The sequence below is a fragment of the Hoplias malabaricus genome, chromosome 10 (assembly GCF_029633855.1).
Source record: "Hoplias malabaricus isolate fHopMal1 chromosome 10, fHopMal1.hap1, whole genome shotgun sequence".
Taxonomy (NCBI): domain Eukaryota; kingdom Metazoa; phylum Chordata; class Actinopteri; order Characiformes; family Erythrinidae; genus Hoplias; species Hoplias malabaricus.
In genome coordinates, this window is record NC_089809.1 from 21892230 (window position 1) to 21912101 (window position 19872).

The following is a 19872-nucleotide window of genomic DNA, read 5'->3' on the forward strand; positions in this document are numbered from 1 at the left end:
CTATTTCTGCTCCATGTGTACGCAGTATTGAATCATTTAAGCTATTACATTACGTAAGGTGGAACTGACTCCAAATTCAGCAGATTGCTAAATGCATAAAAGTAAACATACAAAAAAAGTGCTACAAAAATAAACATACCGAGTTAAAAAAAAACTGTAGTAATTCAAACAGTGAAGAAAATGTTAAACTAAATGTAAACAGGCTACAGTATTTTACTCAAAAATACAGTTCCACATTAAAAGATGCGGAACTCCTCAAAGAATACAAACACAAAATGGTGGACATTGCCTTTCATTCTGATACGCTGTATAAATATGGAGAGAGATTAGTCTCAAAATACTTTTCAAATACGTAAATGTTACAAACACAAGTCACAAATATGTTTCACTGTTCACAAATGAATACATCCCAATCAGTGTCTCACGGTCTGCGGCTTGTACAAATACAGTTACATTCATAAATACATGTTTTTGGTTTTCATAGATATATCACTATTTATATTTTATATATATATTTATTAATTTATATTTCATAGATATATCACAACCACAACTGTTGTTTCCCCAGTGTTTTAGGACTGACCTGTTGCTCTCAGGGCCGCTGTAGGCAGTACTGTGACTCCATTGGCTGCCACAGTAAATTATAGCTAGCTAACTCTGGTTGCTGATTGGCTAAATAAAAGTGATGACCAATGAGAAGTGCATATTCTGTTTAGAAGCCAGGGGGTTTCCGCCCCTCCCTCCGGCGGAGGGAGAGCATCTATCTGAAACAAATCACCCGTTTTAACAATACAGTCTCAAAAATACAGAACACAACCGCATCCCTTATCAGTCCAACACTCAACACAGCTTTTTAGTATCTAAATATGAGATGATTTTAAAGTATTTTATTTGACAACCCTAGTGTGCAATGAAATTAGGGAATTTCCGCTGGACTTCTAACGTCGTTAGATTTAGGGCACATTCACTCACACACCCACACCTACGGACACTTTTGAGTCACCAATCCACCTACCAATGTGTGTTTTTGGCCCGTGTGAGGAAACCGGAGCACCTGAAGGAAGCCCACGCGGATACGAGTAAATTTGAACATTTTTGCATAAAATTATGAAATATTTATGAAAACCAAAAACATGTATTTATGAATGTAACTGTATTTGTACAAACTGCAGACTGTGAGACACAGATTGGGATGTATTCATTTGTGAAACATATTTGTGACTTGTGTTTAATTTGCAGATTAACATTTATGCATTTGTAAAGTATTTTGAGGCTAATCTCTCTTCATATTAAATGCTCTAAATAACTGTAAATAGAAAACTTTCATCGTACACTGACTTGTTATTGGACCAATGCACTCAAAAATAGAGTTGTGCCTGAATTAGCACACTATTTACAGTTTAGTGCCATGTTTAGAGTTTCAACCATGCTGTAATATTGTTGTCCAAATTCTTAGTCGACATTTTGATTTCCCTCTATAATACAGTATTTGTTTTACCCAGAGTGCACCGTAAAACCTGTGAACAATAGACGCAAGCTGTGACTTCCGAAATATTCCTGAAACAATTCTTTTGAACTTTTTGTTTAAATGAACCGGACGACCGATTAAACCGATTAAATTTCGTCTCAGGTGTTTAAAAGTAGTTGAGAAGTGTTAAAAGTAACAGTGTCATAATGTTGAAGCAAGTAAGAGTAAATTATTCCCGTACAACACCATAACATGATTTTAAAATATTATTTATTGATAAAATGGAAATGAGGATTTGGCTGCATGTAGGAAAAAGGTTGGAGTTTACGGTGGCAGTGTGTTGTCTGAAACCTGTCTGTCTCAGCCATTGATTCTATATTTTGTTATTTTATACAAAAGTCTATATGATGGTTAGTGAATGAACGAAGGAATATTTCAGACAAAGCTCTCTTCATCCCATATAGAATAATGGTATCCACTGCAAATAAGCATGGTTAATTTGCATTTAATCCTTTACACCCTGTTTAGAATATTTAGTTAATTCTTCTAATTAAACACTTTAGATTATGGCAAAGAAAACGTGCTTCCAAAATTAGTGTCCCTTTAAAACTCTTTTAAGGTGGACAACTGGACCTTAGGACCACTACTGGCCCTTTGTAGCTTACATAAATGCTGACTAAAATGCCCCTGTGCAGTTGTCATGTTTTCTCAGTGTAGCTGCATCTACAGAAGCGTGTACTAAATTGTGCTGACAGATTTTTTTTTCTTTCTTTCTTTCTTTTTTTTTTTTTTTACTGTATTTTACCCGAATGTTTTTATCGTGCTGTAGCCAATCGCAGCGCGGTGGGCGGGGTTGGTCTGAAAGCGGGTGGAGGGAGAGAGGGCTGGTGCGCGGCGCGGCGCGGAGCTGTCCAGTGCTGAAGTTTCAGACGCAGAGAGCGGCTCTGAGGCGGAGAAGCTGCGCTGTGTCCTCCGCGCGGAGCTCTGATCTCTGACCCGGGGCTCGGCCCTCTGCTGCCGGCAGCTCCTCCGCGCCGCTCCGCGCTGGATGAAGAGAGGACGCCGCGGTGCTGGACGCTCTAAACATGCCAAGGTCTTTCCTGGTGAAGAAGGTGAAGCTGGATGATTTCTCCTCGGCGGATTTGGAGAGCGCTTACAGATCCAGGAGCGATCTCAGCCTCCGCATTCATCACAAAGGTAAAGCCCGTTCCCTCAGGCTTGTTCCCATGTTTCTGATAGGTTTTCTGAGCCTAACCTGCACTATCAGCACTCTTCCTAGGTCAGAGAGAGATGCATTACGTGTCCAAAAGTTTGTAGACACCCCTTCTAATGAGTGAGTTTTGCTTTTTTTTTTTTTTTTTTTTACTGCATATATTTTTTTTTGTGGACATAATACTAAAGTAGGCTTGGATAAGAAAAGGTAATAGGATGGGAGCAGCTGCACATCAGACTAAGTCAGCATGTAGAATAGTGTGCAGTAGAATAGTGTTCTTGGGGAAACAGGGTACCATCTAGTACCTTTAAAATGGATTAGAGTTACAAGTGTGATTGTGAGCTAATTATCCAACATCAGTGTACCCGACATCACTGATGTTTTTGTGGCTGAGCACAGCAATGTTCCAGCAACTAGTGTGAAGCCTTTTCTAGTGTATGTGTGTGTCTATTGTAAATATTTCTCTCAGAAGTGTAGAGGCAGTTGCTGCAGCAAAGGTTGGACAAACCCTCAATTTCATAAGAACTGTTGGGTGAGCAAGTGTCCAAAATGTTGACATGTACTGTAGATACCAATAGAGCACAAGAAATGACAGTTTGATTGCAGTGCGTAAACAGCTGAACACAAATCAGTTTTCTGGACTAAAAGAGTCACACTGCTCACACAGATGCTCCACTTTCGAACCCTCTACAAGTTGCTCATGTGAGTGCATGTGTGCAGTTTCTCAAAGTTTAAACTTTGAGATTCTTTTGTGGAATTAAAACAAATCCATGTTTCCTTTAGTAATTTAGTATCTTTTGATAGAAATATTTAATAGATGCTTGCACTGTCTTTCTTTTTCACTCCACTGCTTTATATTGGAGTGATGTCCATATATACAGTAATGACACCACAAGTTATTTGCTATTACTTCAGGTCTCAGTGGCCATTGGGGTCCAGCTACATTTAAATACTCAATGAGAAGTCAATAATGACAATATTAGTAACATTAGACCTTCAGCACTATATATTTTGATCTGTACCTTTCCAGTGAACTACAATCTAATAGTCACTCCTTGATTTAACAGGTTTTTTGTGTGTGTGCATTCTTAACAACATGCTCCAAACGCTGTCCAGCACCAAAATTGTATTCCACAGCCACTGCCCACCAGCTTTAAGCTGTCTCCAGTCCATTGCTTTTTTATTGGAATGACCTGCAGATATATTTAGTACCTACCATCACTCTCTAAGAGATTCCAAATGCCACTGGTGCAGTGTGTGCTTTTTGATTTTATTATTCTTACCAATGTTACTTTATATATCATTATATTTTATGCCAGCTTATTATTTAACATTGCATATCATTGCTGTCCAAGGACAAACCTGTATATCCATATTTGTCATATTTAATTTACTATATAATTAGAAAACTGCAGCAGTCCTTCACATTGTGTAAAGAAAATCATGATGAATGGACCAATTGAAATGCTCCAAAATGACTTGAAATGACATCTTTTTAAATTGACTTCCATCGAAAGTTAAGGAGTTTTTTTCTCTCCTTTGAAGTTACTATTGGAAAACATGTCTTTTGATTTGTTCATTTTATGTCATGTTCACTGTAGCGTGCCCTATTCTCTCAGCATTGTAGATACTAATCCAGCACCACAGGTGTTAATACTGTTGAAAACTGCAAGAGGCATTAATTAAACACTACAAAATATAAAGGTAAATAAAAGGGAAAATAAAAGGGTAATTCAACACTGTATGTGTTTAAGCAGTTTTAGTTTAATCCTAAATTACAAATAATCTTCCCTTTACTGATTACAATATTACATAAGTTAATTCAATACAGTAAGTTCATCCGAAACAGTATGCTGCTATAATGCTGTGAATTAACACTGTAGTTGTAAGAATTCAGGTCAGATCTGTACAGTAAAACAAAATATTAATAATGATAATAATCCAGAATGACAGTTTGACTGTGTAGGTACTAAGTGTGATTTTAAAAGTGTATTTCCATAGAATACATCCCATGTTTGTGATTTAAAGTGTGAATTTTTATCGTAGAACTGTAGATGTTAATCTAGCCCTTTAGACCTTAATTTAAGTTAAATGCAAACAATGTCATTTAATAGTACAAGTGTTAACTCAGCACTCTATATATTAATTAAATGGTACAGTTCATGTGCACTCTGCACCAAATATGGAATCCAAAACTGTGGATATTACCTTAACATCTTTGTCTCTCATCTCTCATCTTTGGTCCTGGAGATACCCTGCCCTGCACATTGTAGTGTTTTCCCTGCTTTAAAACACACACACACAGAAAAATCTGTTCATTAACTAACTAGTTTAATTAGGTGTGTTGGGTGAATATTAATCCAGAAATGTAGGTGTTAAATCAGCACTGTAATTGTAATCTGGCACTGCAGATGCTAGTCCAGCACACTAAAGGTTAATCCAGCACTGAAATTTAATTCAACACAGTAGATTTTAAAACCTCACTGTAGAAGTTAACCCAGCACTGCAGATATTAATCAGGCTCTGTAATCTAATATTGTTGGTATGATCCTGACACTGTAGACGTTAATCCACCTCTAATGATATCAATACAGCACTGTGGATGTTAATCCAGCACTGCAGATTGTAATCCAGCACTGTAGATGTCATTCCAGTCTACTGATGTTAACACATTACTTACCTTAGATATTAATGCAGCACTGCAGATTGTAATCCAGCACTGTACACTCTAATAATATATGCGCTAGGAAAAGGTTTGAACGATTGAACACTTCTGGTTCAGTAAGGATCCATTTTTGCCAACATGTTTTAAATTGCTAAATAACTTTTACTAAGCTAATCTAAGTTTCTTTAAACCTTTAGAAGGTTCTTGACACTCACACACATTTTTACAAAAATGGTTATTTGGCATCACTCAAAAAACCCTTTGTAACACCTTTATTTTTAAGAGTGTAGTTGTTAATCCAGCACTATGCATTTTAATCCAACTGCTGATGTTAATCCAGCTCTGTTGACACGTGTAATCCAGTAGTTTAACTGTGTCAAAGATGCTCCCAAGTTTACATGATCGTATCAATGTGTTGTAACCTACATAACCTACAATGCAGTCATGCATTAGCCAGCCATGCCTCTGCGGTTTCTTGAAGTAGGAATAATTATGAATGGTTCACAGGAGGCTGGTGTATCCATTAATCCCAGTCCTTTCTGTCTCCACATTCCCCCACTGTGTGTATGAATAATTGACAAAGACGCCTTGTTCTTTTGCACACTTTTCTTCCAGGCTACATCAGTGACTACATCACCCCGACGACCTACGATGGCGACAGCGATGGTGGGGTTAAGGTGCCATCGCCAGGGCCACTGTATGAGGGTCTGCGCAGTGACTATGGCACGCAGGACTCGGACAGTCAGCCAGACAGCCCTCAGTCAGCACTCGGGGGTGGCTACATCAATGGAGATGCAGCAGTCAGTGAGGGCTACGCCGCAGACGCCTTCTTCATCACAGATGGACGGTCTCGGCGGCGGCGGGCAGCAGAGGGGGGCACCCGGGTTCCACAGAGACACGCCTGCGGAGAATGCGGTAAGACCTATGCCACCTCATCCAACCTGAGTCGCCACAAGCAGACGCACCGCAGCCTGGACAGCCAGCTGGCCAAGAAGTGCCCCACCTGCGGCAAGGCCTACGTGTCCATGCCGGCCATGGCCATGCACCTGCTGACCCATGACCTCAAGCACAAGTGTGACGTATGTGGAAAGGCCTTCAGTCGGCCGTGGCTGCTGCAGGGCCACATGCGCTCACACACGGGTGAGAAGCCTTTCGCCTGCGCCCACTGCGGCAAGGCCTTTGCTGACCGCTCCAACCTGCGTGCACACATGCAGACGCACTCGGCCTTCAAACACTTCCGCTGCAAGAGGTGCAGCAAGACCTTCGCCCTCAAGTCCTACCTGAACAAGCACTATGAGTCAGCCTGCTTCAAAGGCTCCTTCTCGCCGCTGGAGGCCTGAGGTGACACAGGAGCCAAACAGGAGCGAGTCAGGCCTGATCCAGACTCCATGTGACTCCATGCTTTTTTTCTTCAGAGGAATGCTTCCCAAGTCCCAGCTGGAGGCCATCGGAGAGCAACAGTAGCACAAAGTTTTGTTGGCGAGTCTGAGGGGGGATGAGCGTCTCTCGGCCAGCCCCTTGCAGCAGCGTGCTCTCAGTCCACGTCACGCTCTGCACACTCTGGATCTGGGAATGAACAAGCGGTCTGAGGGACACGCTGCTGATCTATGACTTCCAATTCGTACTTTCTTTCTTTTCATATCACTGGATATTATCATACTGCTGCAACTTACCCCCTCTCACCCCCCTTACAAGTATTCACAGTTGAGGTAATTGTTTTCATTTCTACCTGTAACAGTTTGCTGTTTATTTATTGCATTATTTATTTATTAATTAACTTATTTATTGTGTTACACCACATAATTTTCATTTCATGAATGCCAGATGTTTGTACATTTTTAACTGTACATTTACTATTTTTTGCACTTGTGTTTTTTCCTTGTGTTTTTAATCAAGCTTATCAACATGCCAAAGCATTTGAATCCATGAGAATGATTTTCCACCTCTTTGATTTTATATGCCTATGTAATGCATGCAAAAAAAGAAGAAAAAAAAAACAAAACAAAAAAATAACAAACAAAGAAAAAAAAAAAAAAAAAAAAAAAACAATGAATCTATGCCAATAGCATAAAGCTTATAATTTTGCCAAAACTTAGATAGACATCAATGGGCAATATTTCTTGGGATTCTCGTGAAGATATATACAGCAATAATCACGTAATGCATGGTATTTTTGAAATTAATGAACTATTACCTATAGCAGCTTTTTCTAAGAATCAGGTATGTTTTGATCTCCTAATAATCAAATGGACAAAAAAAAAAAAAAAAAAAAAAAAAAAGAAATAATATCACATCAGGGAAAAATGCCAGTGTAGAGTTAGCCAGTCACCAAGACTTAAAAATAAAAGTATAAACCACCTTTCCTTTGCTCTGTTGTTATGCACTGCCTGCCTCTCATTTAAACGTAGTTTTAGGACGTAGGCTTGAAGTGCTGTAACTCTGCTCTAAGCAGTTCAGAATCATCCTCTAAATCTGCGGAACGCCAGGGCCTGGAAAAATAAAGGCTCCTTCACTCAGAGGGATGAGGAAGATTGCCAGTAGCAAGGAAGACAAATGTCTGCACAGCTGGGCTGTAAACCACTTGCACTGCACTTCAGGCTCGGATTAATGCAAGATTCCTCCTTTCTCTGGCTTCTAGGTGTCCCTCAGATTTCAGCTCAAAGCACTTCATTTTAGAGACTCTTAAAAAGTAGCACAAAAACCCTAGATTCAGGTAGAGATTACTGTATTAGACTGACCTTAGTTTTTGTATCAGAAATGAGGAATATCTGAAAGGCTCAGTCTTAAGAAGTGATGTAGCCTAAATGTAAATACTCATTTGAAGAGAAGAACCTTTTTACAACTGTAGACGAGATCAGGAGATTTCTGAAGCAAATATCAAATGTCCTGCGGTTTTTGAGCCAGACTTCAACTGATGTAAAAGCACAAGGCACCAGGCATTTTGTGGCACTTCATAATAAAGATGAAGTAAACAAACCCGGTCTGTTCCTTGTTTGTTCCTGATTATTGCCATTCCTCTGTGAAATTAGTCTATTAAATAGGCCAATTAATCTTGATGAATGAAAATCGATGCACACACTCTGACAAAGCAAACAGCAGAATGATGGACTGCAGCAAAAGTCTGAAACTGTATGCACGCTCACACTAATAGAGGTTACTTTCAGCTTTACACCAGAATAATTCAGTTATATTAAGTGCCTGCAATTCCCAATGGTGCTTTAAAAAAGTGTCCTGTCTGTGAAATAAGTGTTGTGGCATGTGTTATTTTGCTGGTGTAAGGCAATAATGGTAACAGGTTTTTATTTCTATTTTATTTATTTATTTATTTATTTTTTGTATGACACATGGTCAGAAAAAAAGGAACTATTCAGCTATGTTTGTGTTCATCAAGGACAAAGCAAATTTACCCGCAAAGCTACAACAGTGGTTTTAAATGGCAGTTATGTGATGTAACTTGAACACATTTTACAGGTACACAGGGTATTAGACAAGAGTCTGTGTTCATAAATCTATAAATCAGCTACTTATACTGGTCCATACAACTAACGTAAAACCTAATGAGACGTTTAGAAAGGCTGATCATTGGTCATTAATGCTGCTTTTGTCAACTCTGATGTCAAGCTGATTTAACAGCCTCTGTATGTCTGGGGACTGCTTTGTTTCTGACATTTGGTTGTGTCATGACAATTAATCGGGGCAAATTACGTAGTACATTGTAACATCTGACCTTGTAGCTGAGTGTATATCACAGCGACATAATGCTGGTGATATGACACAGCTTGAAATTTCTAAACAGCAAAATTATATTTCAAAATCAATTTCACTGAATATCAGTGTCACCTTACCTGAGGTCTAATGTTGGTGTTATGGCTTATGAACACTGCCCTGCATTAATGTGTAACTCCAATAATTACAAGCTCTTTACGTATCAATAGACAGAAGGATTCTTATGGACCCAAGCATGACTTAACTATAGTGTTAAACTTTAAGTGTTACTGTCATAATACTGGTTCAAATTGAATTAACAATCTTGGAATAAGAAGGAGGTTTGCATGATTGAATTCTTTTAACATTTGGCAAAACTGCACTAGAAATGTCCATATTAATGCACTACACTATACTGAAACTTGACAGAAACAGGCTTTAACAAATTTTTCACAAGTGTGGTGAATGATCAGGTTTCCTGCTGCTTCCTCAGACTGAATTCCTCTATCACCCACTCAGCTCTCTTAAAACCAAAAAGACCTAGACCCTCTCTGAGGTTAATCTAGCTTGTGCAAACGAGGCCACCGGTGTCATCAATTTGTGGGGAATCATTATGTGAGTGTTGGGAGAGTGTGCTCTGGAGTCTTCAGAGCGGCGGGTAATTGTGCTGGCAGGGTGGAATCAGCAGGAGCCATTATTTAACAGCAGACAGCTGCGAGAGGGGCTGCACACGTTGATCTGTTTGCTTTTACATCGCTGTCGCTCCACTTTAGGATCATGGAATCCTGACGGCAGCTCCAGGGCTCCGCACAAACCTCACTCACACTCAGAGACTAGACGCATTCAACACTGCACATATCACACCTCTGTAGAGGTTAACACAACTAAAATGCTGGAAAATCGTCTGCTCTTGGACTGAAGAAAGATTTAAATGAGGATTCTGATCAAGCACTGAGGAACTAGCCTCAGATCTGAAAAAAAGAAAAACATTTAAGGAATAAGGAAGTAATTCACACTTGAGGAAAAAGGCTCATAGTGGAAATATCTTTGGATCTGAGAAACTAATTCAGATCTGAGGAGCTATGTCTGGATCTGAGAAACTAATTCAGATCTGAGGAGCTATGTCTGGATCTGAGAAATTAATTCAGATCTGAGGAGCTATGTCTGCATCTGAGAAACTAATTCAGATCTGAGGAGCTATGTCTGCATCTGAGAAACTAATTCAGATCTGAGGAGCTATGTCTGGATCTGAGAAACTAATTCAGATCTGAGGAACTATGTTTGGATCTGAGAAACTAATTCAGATCTGAGGAACTATGTCTGGATCTGAGAAACTAATTCAGATCTAAGGAGCTATGTCTGCATCTGAGAAACTTATTCAGATCTGAGGAACTATGTTTGGATCTGAGAAACTAATTCAGATCTGAGGAACTATGTCTGGATCTGAGAAACTAATTCAGATCTGAGGAACTATGTCTGGATCTGAGAAACTAATTCAGATCTGAGGAACTATGTCTGGATCTGAGAAACTAATTCAGATCTAAGGAGCTATGTCTGCATCTGAGAAACTTATTCAGATCTGAGGAACTATGTTTGGATCTGAGAAACTAATTCAGATCTAAGGAGCTATGTCTGCATCTGAGAAACTAATTCAGATCTAAGGAGCTATGTCTGCATCTGAGAAACTAATTCAGATCTGAGGAACTATGTCTGGATCTGAGAAACTAATTCAGATCTAAGGAGCTATGTCTGCATCTGAGAAACTAATTCAGATCTGAGGAACTATGTCTGGATCTGAGAAACTAATTCAGATCTAAGGAGCTATGTCTGCATCTGAGAAACTTATTCAGATCTGAGGAACTATGTTTGGATCTGAGAAACTAATTCAGATCTGAGGAACTATGTCTGCATCTGAGAAACTTATTCAGATCTGAGGAACTATGTCTGGATCTGAGAAACTAATTCATATCTAAGGAGCTATGTCTGGATCTGAGAAACTAATTCAGATCTGAGGAACTATGTTTGGATCTGAGAAACTAATTCAGATCTGAGGAACTATGTCTGCATCTGAGAAACTAATTCAGATCTGAGGAACTATGTTTGGATCTGAGAAACTAATTCAGATCTGAGGAAATATGTCTGCATCTGAGAAACTAATTCAGATCTGAGGAACTATGTTTGGATCTGAGAAACTAATTCAGATCTGAGGAACTATGTCTGGATCTGAGAAACTAATTCAGATCTAAGGAGCTATGTCTGCATCTGGGAAACTAATTCAGATCTGAGGAACTATGTCTGCATCTAAGAAACTAATTCAGATCTGAGGAACTATGTCTGGATCTGAGAAACTAATTCAGATCTGAAGAACTATGTCTGGATCTGAGAAACTAATTCAGATCTGAGGAACTATGTCTGGATCCGAGAAACTAATTCAGATCTAAGGAGCTATCTCTGGATCTGAGAAACTAATTCAGATCTAAGGAGCTATGTCTGGATCTGAGAAACTAATTCAGATCTGAGGAACTATGTCTGGATCTGAGAAACTAATTCAGATCTGAGGAACCATGTCTGCATCTGAGAAATTAATTCAGATCTGAGGAACTATGTCTGCATCTGAGGAACTATGTTCAGACTGCAGGAACTAGATTCAGATTTGAGAAACTAATTCAGATATGAGTAACTATATTCAGATATGAATAACTTTTTGAATCAGATTTAAATAAATATGTTCACATCTGAGGAACTTATTCTGATCTGAAGTATGTTCAGATCTATGGAATTAGTTCTGAGAGAGTATCTGAGAGACTATTATAAATGTGAAGGACTAACTTCAGCTTTGAGGAAATCAGATCAGTGTGATTACCATATATTCGGAGAAATCAAATATTATCTGAGGACCAGACATCAGACTTGAGGAATGTATTCAGATTTATGGAACTAGCTTTAGATTTGAAGAACTCATTTCAGATCTCACTTTATATCTGAGGAACTAATATGCATGAGGGACTAGCTTCAAATTAGAAGAACTTATTCCGTTCTGAGCAACTGGTGTGAGCAGTCTAGCAATGCATTGTGGAAAACCAACATATCTAATGTATTAGATTTACATTCATGGTTTTATTCTCTATAACTTTGCAAAGCATGCTCTGCAGGATTCGATTTTTTAGTTTTTCTGGCAATTAATTTCAACAATTCAATCCCAAAACCCTTGAGTTTTATTGAACAATGCGCACATTTATTGTACACTTGAACATGTCCCCAGTGTCCACATGTTTAGTTACATCTGTTTTGAGAATAGAAAATGTGATGGTGTTTCAGTGTTTAAGAGTTATTTACTGTGAACAAAAAAGCAGCAGCTCCTTTTTATTGTAGATTCATATATACACTCTGAATATACATAGATATGTACACATCATTAATTGTTTAGTTCAGTCTAGGCAAAGTGTGGTGTGAAAATGTATTCCAATTTTTTGTCACTTTTACTGAGTCAGTCTAATTTTAGGGATTGTTCCCTGTCTGCACCAAATTCAATATTTAATCTAGGGCTGTCAAAATGAATAGAAGAAATGTGAAAAATGTGACTAACTGTAAAGGGTTAAATGAGTAAAATCATGCTGTCCGTGGTTTGGTGTAAGAATAATCAACAAAAGCACTCTTTTTAATGCTTCTGTCATGTTCATTGTTGACCTGACAGAGTGAGTGTGCATGTGTGTAGATCAGTGGCATAGGTGCAAACCCCACAGTGTTTGTCTGTAGGCTAACTTCACTCTGCCATGCTCCAGTGTAGCAGCCGCAGGGCTTGGACGAGCGAGAGGTTTTTTATAGCTAGTGAGCAGTCGCTTCAGAGAGTGTTACCGCTTATCAGAGCAGACATCCTGAAAAGCACTGCCTTTGGACACAGACGATCCAGCGCCGGACTGGGGGGAAACACACGTAGCGTCATGGCCTCTTGGCTGAATAAGAATCTAGCACTACTGCACACCTCAGGCTACCACTGCTGCCATGTGACCTGTGTGCTCTTGCCATTGGTTAACTAGAGATGCCTCTCAGCGGTGCTCAGTGAAATATGTTGTGTTCTTCCCATAGAAATAACAATACCATATAATAAAATAAAAATACTCTATAGGGTTCTTTGGAGAAATGCGAAGGAGCACTATTGGTTCTATGAAGAACCTGTTAATGGTAGGTTCCTTGAAGAAGTATAATTTAGTACATAGAGTGTACTAAATTTACCAAACCAAAACAAACTCTTTTGTCTTAATGTGTATTAGATAAATTTTAATATATTTTAATGCAATTTTTTAATGATTTGAAACTTCTGGCTGTGCTGTCCTATTTGTTTATGCACATTTGTCTCTAAGGAGAGGTATGAATGGTTCTTACAGGAGATGGCTCTATCTCTTTTCACTTCTCATTTCTCACTAGCAGCTCAACATAGAGTCACAATGTCTCTATCACAGCCATGTCCTAGTTAAGGGAAAGAATTTAATATCCAAGCAGAGTTATGCTGGCGGGGAGGCTGCTGGAGGGTTTGCAGCTAAAGAAACTTCTACTTAGCTTTAAGAACAGAATCATTACATTATGTACGGGATCTTAAAACACTAAAAATGCACTTTGCACTTGCACATCTTATTTTTAGATATGGGCCTTTATGGAACCAAAGAGATTCTTCTATGACATCACTCCACTTTATCTTTTAAAAGTGTATAGGTTTATACTTTTGTGTGGTCTGGAAAACTCTGGGAAAGTGTACTAGTTCTCATTACAAGTGATTCAAATCAGAGACATCTCTGGCAGACATTGAATGATTGCAAATAATTCATGGGCCACTCAATAATGAGCTGGATCTGTGAAGTATGTGTTTTACTAGAAAAAGGCAAGGAATCAGGGAGACTGCCTTTAGCATGTGTTGCTCTGTATCTCAGAGAGCTTTCGCAGGCAGAGAACAGTGCTTTCAGGAAGAGACAGAGGGAGGGATGAAGAGAAATGAAAAAGGGTGGTTGGGGGGGCTGACCCAGTTTGGATGACATGAAGCTGAGAAAGCACACCAGAGCCCATTCAGCCAGTACATTTTTAATAGCACTACTTGCATATCTGCTCTGAACAGGCCTGTGTCCCTTTAAAAGTGTTATTTGTCCATGGCTCTTTAATTGTGTATTGGGTCCTCAGCTATAATGACCGTAGCAAGGTTTTTTTTTTTCGTCTCTGCAGAAGCTTCCACTCTATTTAGATCAGACTGCATTTATTAGGAATGACAATGATTCATGTAAACATGTGTTCTGTAGTCCATCAGCAGTGGACCTGTGAATGCGCTAAGAGTGGCAGTGCTTTTGTTTCAACCTCCCGATTAACACACATAAGGACTTAACGCATCATGAATATTCAGTGGGGAAAGAGGGAGGAGACTAGGCCTCACAATAGTCTTTGATGTGAGTGAGTCAGTGTTGCGGAGGGTCTGTTTTGGCTGAAAGACAGAGAGATGAAGGTTTACGAGGCCTGTGAACTGCTTAGACCAACATTTTGGGTTCTTTAACTTATCCCAGAAGGAAAAACCACTTTGGGTTTCATGCAGCACATACATTAGAGGCCCTGTAAGAAATGATGAATAAATCTTTATGCATATATGAGAACTGTTATCTTTTTATCACATCTGAGAAGCGTGTCTAATCCAAGTATAACAATTTTTGGCGTCTTGAGCTTAACTCTGTAGACAATACCTTTCTGGTGTGGTGGAGGACTAGTTTGTCTTAGAGCAGTCTTTTTAAACCCAGTCCTTGGAGTCTACAAGATGGTCCACATTTTTGCTCTCCCCCATTAAGCTGTTAACACTAAATATTTGGTTAGGGTGTACTGGGATCTAGGCTAGAGCAAAAATGTGGATGTGTAGTAGGCCCAAGGACTAGGATGAGAAATTTATTAGTCGGGTTCCATAAAGGCCCAGATAACAAATGTTGTGTGGACCAGGAGTGGGCCAAATGTCATGAGCCGGGCTTGACTTTGGTCACAGCACATGTTATGTGAGCCACAAATTGACATTTGGCTCAGATTTGTTCCATAACCAATCTGACCCATACAGTATAAGGTGGGCCTATGGCTTAGCTGAGGCCGCCAGGTTTACTATCAGTAACACTGTCATATAAATATAACCACCTTCTTACATTTGTTCATGTTTCATTAATATATTGTCACTGTCCAATTAAAAACGTATCTCCATTTTTGTCCATTTTTACTTTGCTACATCGTTGGAACACAGCACCTGTGAAAATTACCCAGTGAATGATCCAATAGAAGTGCTCCAAAATGACTTGAAATACTGAAGTGAATGTTTTTTCCTTCTCCTGTAAAGTTTCTAAATTGGGAGATACATGATTTTGATTGGACAATGACAATACATAATCTCACTACAATACCCAGCATTCATTGTGCAAACCCTTGTTGTGTCTGCTGATCCAAATTGTAGGTTAACTTTTCAACTACAGACTAAACACAACCAAGCCAGTTTTGATGATGTGTTTCTTACCTTGGATCATATGAAGAAACCAACATTATAATCTTTTCAACCAGAAAAAAGAAGAAGCCAAACTAAGGTAAGGTTTATAAATGGCCAGATAAATAATTAGTCAATTTTAAATAGCTTACTTGCTAATTTGTCATTTTAGATTAGCTTCATGTCCTCATCTAATGGTTTGAGTAGGCTAATCCTTTTTCTTCAATATAATGGTTTCAAGACACTATATGGTTGCAATAAAATATTTAATATCATGTTAGTGAAATTAGCTTCTGCCTTCTGTTGTCATCAGCTATCACCACAACAACACCTTTTTGATTTATGATTTAAAGCAAAACATCTGACTCTAGAGACTACTGCAGAGCTACTTTAAGCATGATTACAAAATGTGGCAATTGTTAAATATTTGCTACATTTGTCCATATAACTGTGGTGAACTTTAAGCAGGTGTGTCATGTCTTAATTCTCACAGTCAGAATCCCAACCATTTTTTGCATACAACTAAATCCCACGGGCCCTTGTTGCAACTGCCACAGCACTCTCAACCCTCAGGGCAGTGTTTTGATCTGTGCTTTCTCTGAAGAAAAGGCCAGACATACATTTGAAATAGCTTTTCATACAACATACTGACTGCAGATGAACAGAAAAAAAACGTTTCAACCAGCACCCGCCAAAAGAAACCAGTCTAAATCAGCAATTAGCCTGAGGAAGCACACAGGGTCAGAGTTCGACCTGCAACCTTGTGCACTCCGGCAGAGATAAGACTGCTGTGTGTGAGTGAATGGAGCAGTGAATAGGATTTGGATGCTCGCCTTTTCAGCTTTGTGCCTGTTTGCTCTCTCACTCTCTCTCTCTTCCATTCACTCTCTCTCTCTTTCTCTCTCTCTCTCTCTCTCTCTCTCTCTCTCTCTCTCTCTCTCTCTCTCTCTCTCTCTCTCTCTCTTATCAGCAGCAGTAGGATTTTGGACCTGAGCCCCTAAACCAAGCACCCTGACTAATGTCCTACTGGAGAGCAGCTCTGGTATCATTATACTATTTAACTGCTGATTTAGTGTCAGCTCCCACAACAACTGGCTGAGCATGAGCTTTTTGCCATCTCAACAAGGCCTCTGGTCCAGGTTCAGTTGCTTTGTCTGTCCAGGATCAATAAATGCTTTGTGATGTGTACTTCTCCCAGTGGTGGTTCATATCATGGTTTTGTTATCTGCATTGGCACAAGAATCTATAAAGAATTACATGGTACACACACTATAATGACTCTACTCTAATGCTTCCACTGTTAAGCATTAACTTATCTGACCGAACTTTTCTTAGCTACTTGATTAGATGCTGGTCAGCCAACAATTAGGGCTACACTGCAGTGTGATAATTGTAAGGCAAGACAAGGCATGTTTATTTATATAAAATGAAAGAAAATGTAACAAAGTTAATAATAGATAACATTATAATTAAAAAGATAAGCCTCTAAAAGTGATTAATATATTTTTGGAAAAAACAATACTAGCCCTTAACTCCCGCCCCCTACCCCCTGAAACATCAATGCTGTTTTAGTTGGCCTTTTCTAGCACTTTTGTCAAGGAAGATAATGTAGTGCATATACATATACACTGTTCTATTTAGCAGACATTCTTATCCAGAGCAATGTGAAAAAATGCACAAGTGGTGACAGCACACCAATGGAAAGCACTTAGAGATACTGTAAGAATATATTACCTACGACATGAAAGCTTTATCACAGTTTAATCTAGATACATAAATCCTCTTTTAGTCCAAAGTAAAACATGTATCTCCAAACTAGTAACTTTACAAGAGAATGAAAAAAGACTTCTTATCTTTCAATGGAAGTCAACGGAGAAGACTTTTATTCCACATAATTTTGTTTCTATTGTTTGATTCATCATAGTGTTCCTATTGGTCCATTCATCATGAAATTTTCACAGTGTTCAAACACAACAGCTGTCTTTTACACCGTCTGGAAATACATTGACAAAAATGGAGAGATCTGTTTGTCCTTGGAAAGCATCAATATATACATATACATGTACAAATCTCATAGATGCATTGGAGCTGCTTGTGTATATAAACAGTAACTCACAATCACAAGTTAAGTCAAGACGGTTGGTGAAGAAATATGGTACAATGATTCAGAGCTGAAGGGAGAATAAGAACAGAAAATTATTGACCTAAGGAGAGCCTGAATGTGAGTCTTCAGACCACAGCGGAAGGAACTGAATGGTGCAGTGCAGACTTTAAGGGCAAGGACACTAAAGCAGTGAGCCCAAGTCTTACAATCATGCTAAGATCTGAGGGGAAGATCTAAGAGATGTTGAACACCAGAGGTGGTGAAGAGGTAAGCCCTTAAAAGCCTGGAATGTGAGAACCAGAGCTTTGTATCTGATTCTTGCTTCCACAGGAAGCCAATGAAAAAGATTTCAGAAGAGGGGTCATCTGGGAGAACTTTTGGAAAGTTAGGGGCCAGATGAACTGCAGCATTCTGAATGCTCTGTAGAAAAGAAATGGCATATGAGGAGAGGCACATGAGGGAATTTCAAAAGTTGAGTCAGGAGATGACTATAGCTTGAACATGAAGCCGAGCAGCCTCTGAGGTCAGGAAGGGTAATCTTCTGCTATGTAGGTGGAATCTGCAGGATCCGGTAGCTGATGTTATGCGATCAGAGGAATTTAGCTGGTAGCCTGAGATCACTCTAAGCAGGGAGGTATTAATACACCATGGGCCTTTGAGCACAAACATCCACTTACAGCATTAGTAAGGCCTTGATACTTCTTTATTCAAATATATACTCAACATATACTTGGAATATTGGCTGATGAAACCAGTATAAAAAGCGAGTATGTCATCACGATCTGATCACTCCGACTGCATTTAGTCAAAGATGGATCTGATGAAGGCCTAAAAATGACTAACACATGAGCAACAGATGAGATGCTCTCTCTGATTTTACATCAACAAGATGGACACATAGGGTCTTGGCTAATGAGCGGACACACTTTTTAAAAACTCCTGCGGCACTACTTTGTCTAATCCACTTGTACCAGCCCTGTACACACTAACACATCCCCACCATGTCAGTGGCACTGCATTGTTGAGAATGATCCATTATACAATACATCATCTCCGGCTCCAGGGTTCTGAACACTGAACAGGGAAAAAAGGGGCTTAAAAATATACAGAGCAACAGAATGACTATAGTATAATCGTAGAATGTGTTTATACACCATTGTGTGCCAAAACCAACACACATACAATTGATTGTGCATAATTTCCAGTCTACACAAACTTTCTTTCCATTTGTTAGAAAGCCACATTCTGTAGACAATAGAACATGGTGTAGAGCAATAGATCATTCTCAGCTCTCTCTGCTCAGTAACTGCAAAAAGAACATAATGTCTGTAGTACGACAATGGCACTTTGCGGCTGAGTAGATATATAGTGCACTAACTGACACATTAGCCTGTGGGCCTATTCCAATCTCATTCCACTGCTAAAAAGGAACATCTACTGAAGGATCTCTAAAATCTTCCACAGTGTCTTACTCTCTTACGGAGGCTTGGCTCTTTAAATCAGTCTGTCAGCACATCAAGACTCTTCGGCTGGGTCTGGACAAAAACTGCTAACTCTATGCTGAGGACTGTTTCCACCAGAGATTTCCACAACCTCTTTCTTCTCTTTCTTTGACTTCCTCTCTCTCTCTCTCTCTCTCTCTCTCTCTCTCACTCTCACTCTCACTCACTCTCTCTCTCTCTCTCTCTCTCTCTCTCTCTCTCAGGGGTATATCCTCACCCACGTTTAGACTACCTGCCATCATTACATAGGCATTAAATATAGCACAATAACCTCTAGAAGAGGAGCAGGGGGAGAGCAGTTATAAATTACACACTCCACTAGCAGGCTAGCAGGACAAGAGCGAGAGGCTGGAAGACATAATGAATGACACCAAGGCCCTGATTATTCTTAAAACAACACTTAACCCAAAAATGCTAATGTGACCAGCAGTGGATGACAGCTAGCAGGCACCTGTTAGCATGTTGTGAGAAGCTATGTGGCCCCAGCTCAGTTTGTTAGTGACACTAGTAGACATGATTAGGATGTCATCTCTACACCTGAAAAGAGGTAAAGGGCCTATATCTTGGGAAAAAATATATATTTCCAACAAAACTTTCTAGTCCATACACTGCATTGAATTTAGGGTTTTGGTTTGTGCAACTGGTTTTGTAGAGAGGAAAGATAAAGGTCAGCCAGAGGTCATTTACATATATTACACATTAATATAAGCTACACTTTAAGACACTTA

The 19872-nt window shown here is 39.3% G+C and overlaps 1 protein-coding gene across 1 annotated transcript; it reads left to right on the top strand.

Annotated features, from left to right (window-relative positions):
• Window positions 1-2396: 2396 nt before the first annotated feature.
• Window positions 2397-7291, top strand: scrt1b (scratch family zinc finger 1b). The gene is made up of 2 exons (XM_066683949.1): window positions 2397-2665; window positions 5962-7291. Exons 1-2 carry the CDS (start codon window positions 2554-2556, stop codon window positions 6684-6686), a joined length of 837 nt encoding a protein of 278 aa, XP_066540046.1. The 5' UTR covers window positions 2397-2553; the 3' UTR covers window positions 6687-7291.
• Window positions 7292-19872: the final 12581 nt, after the last annotated feature.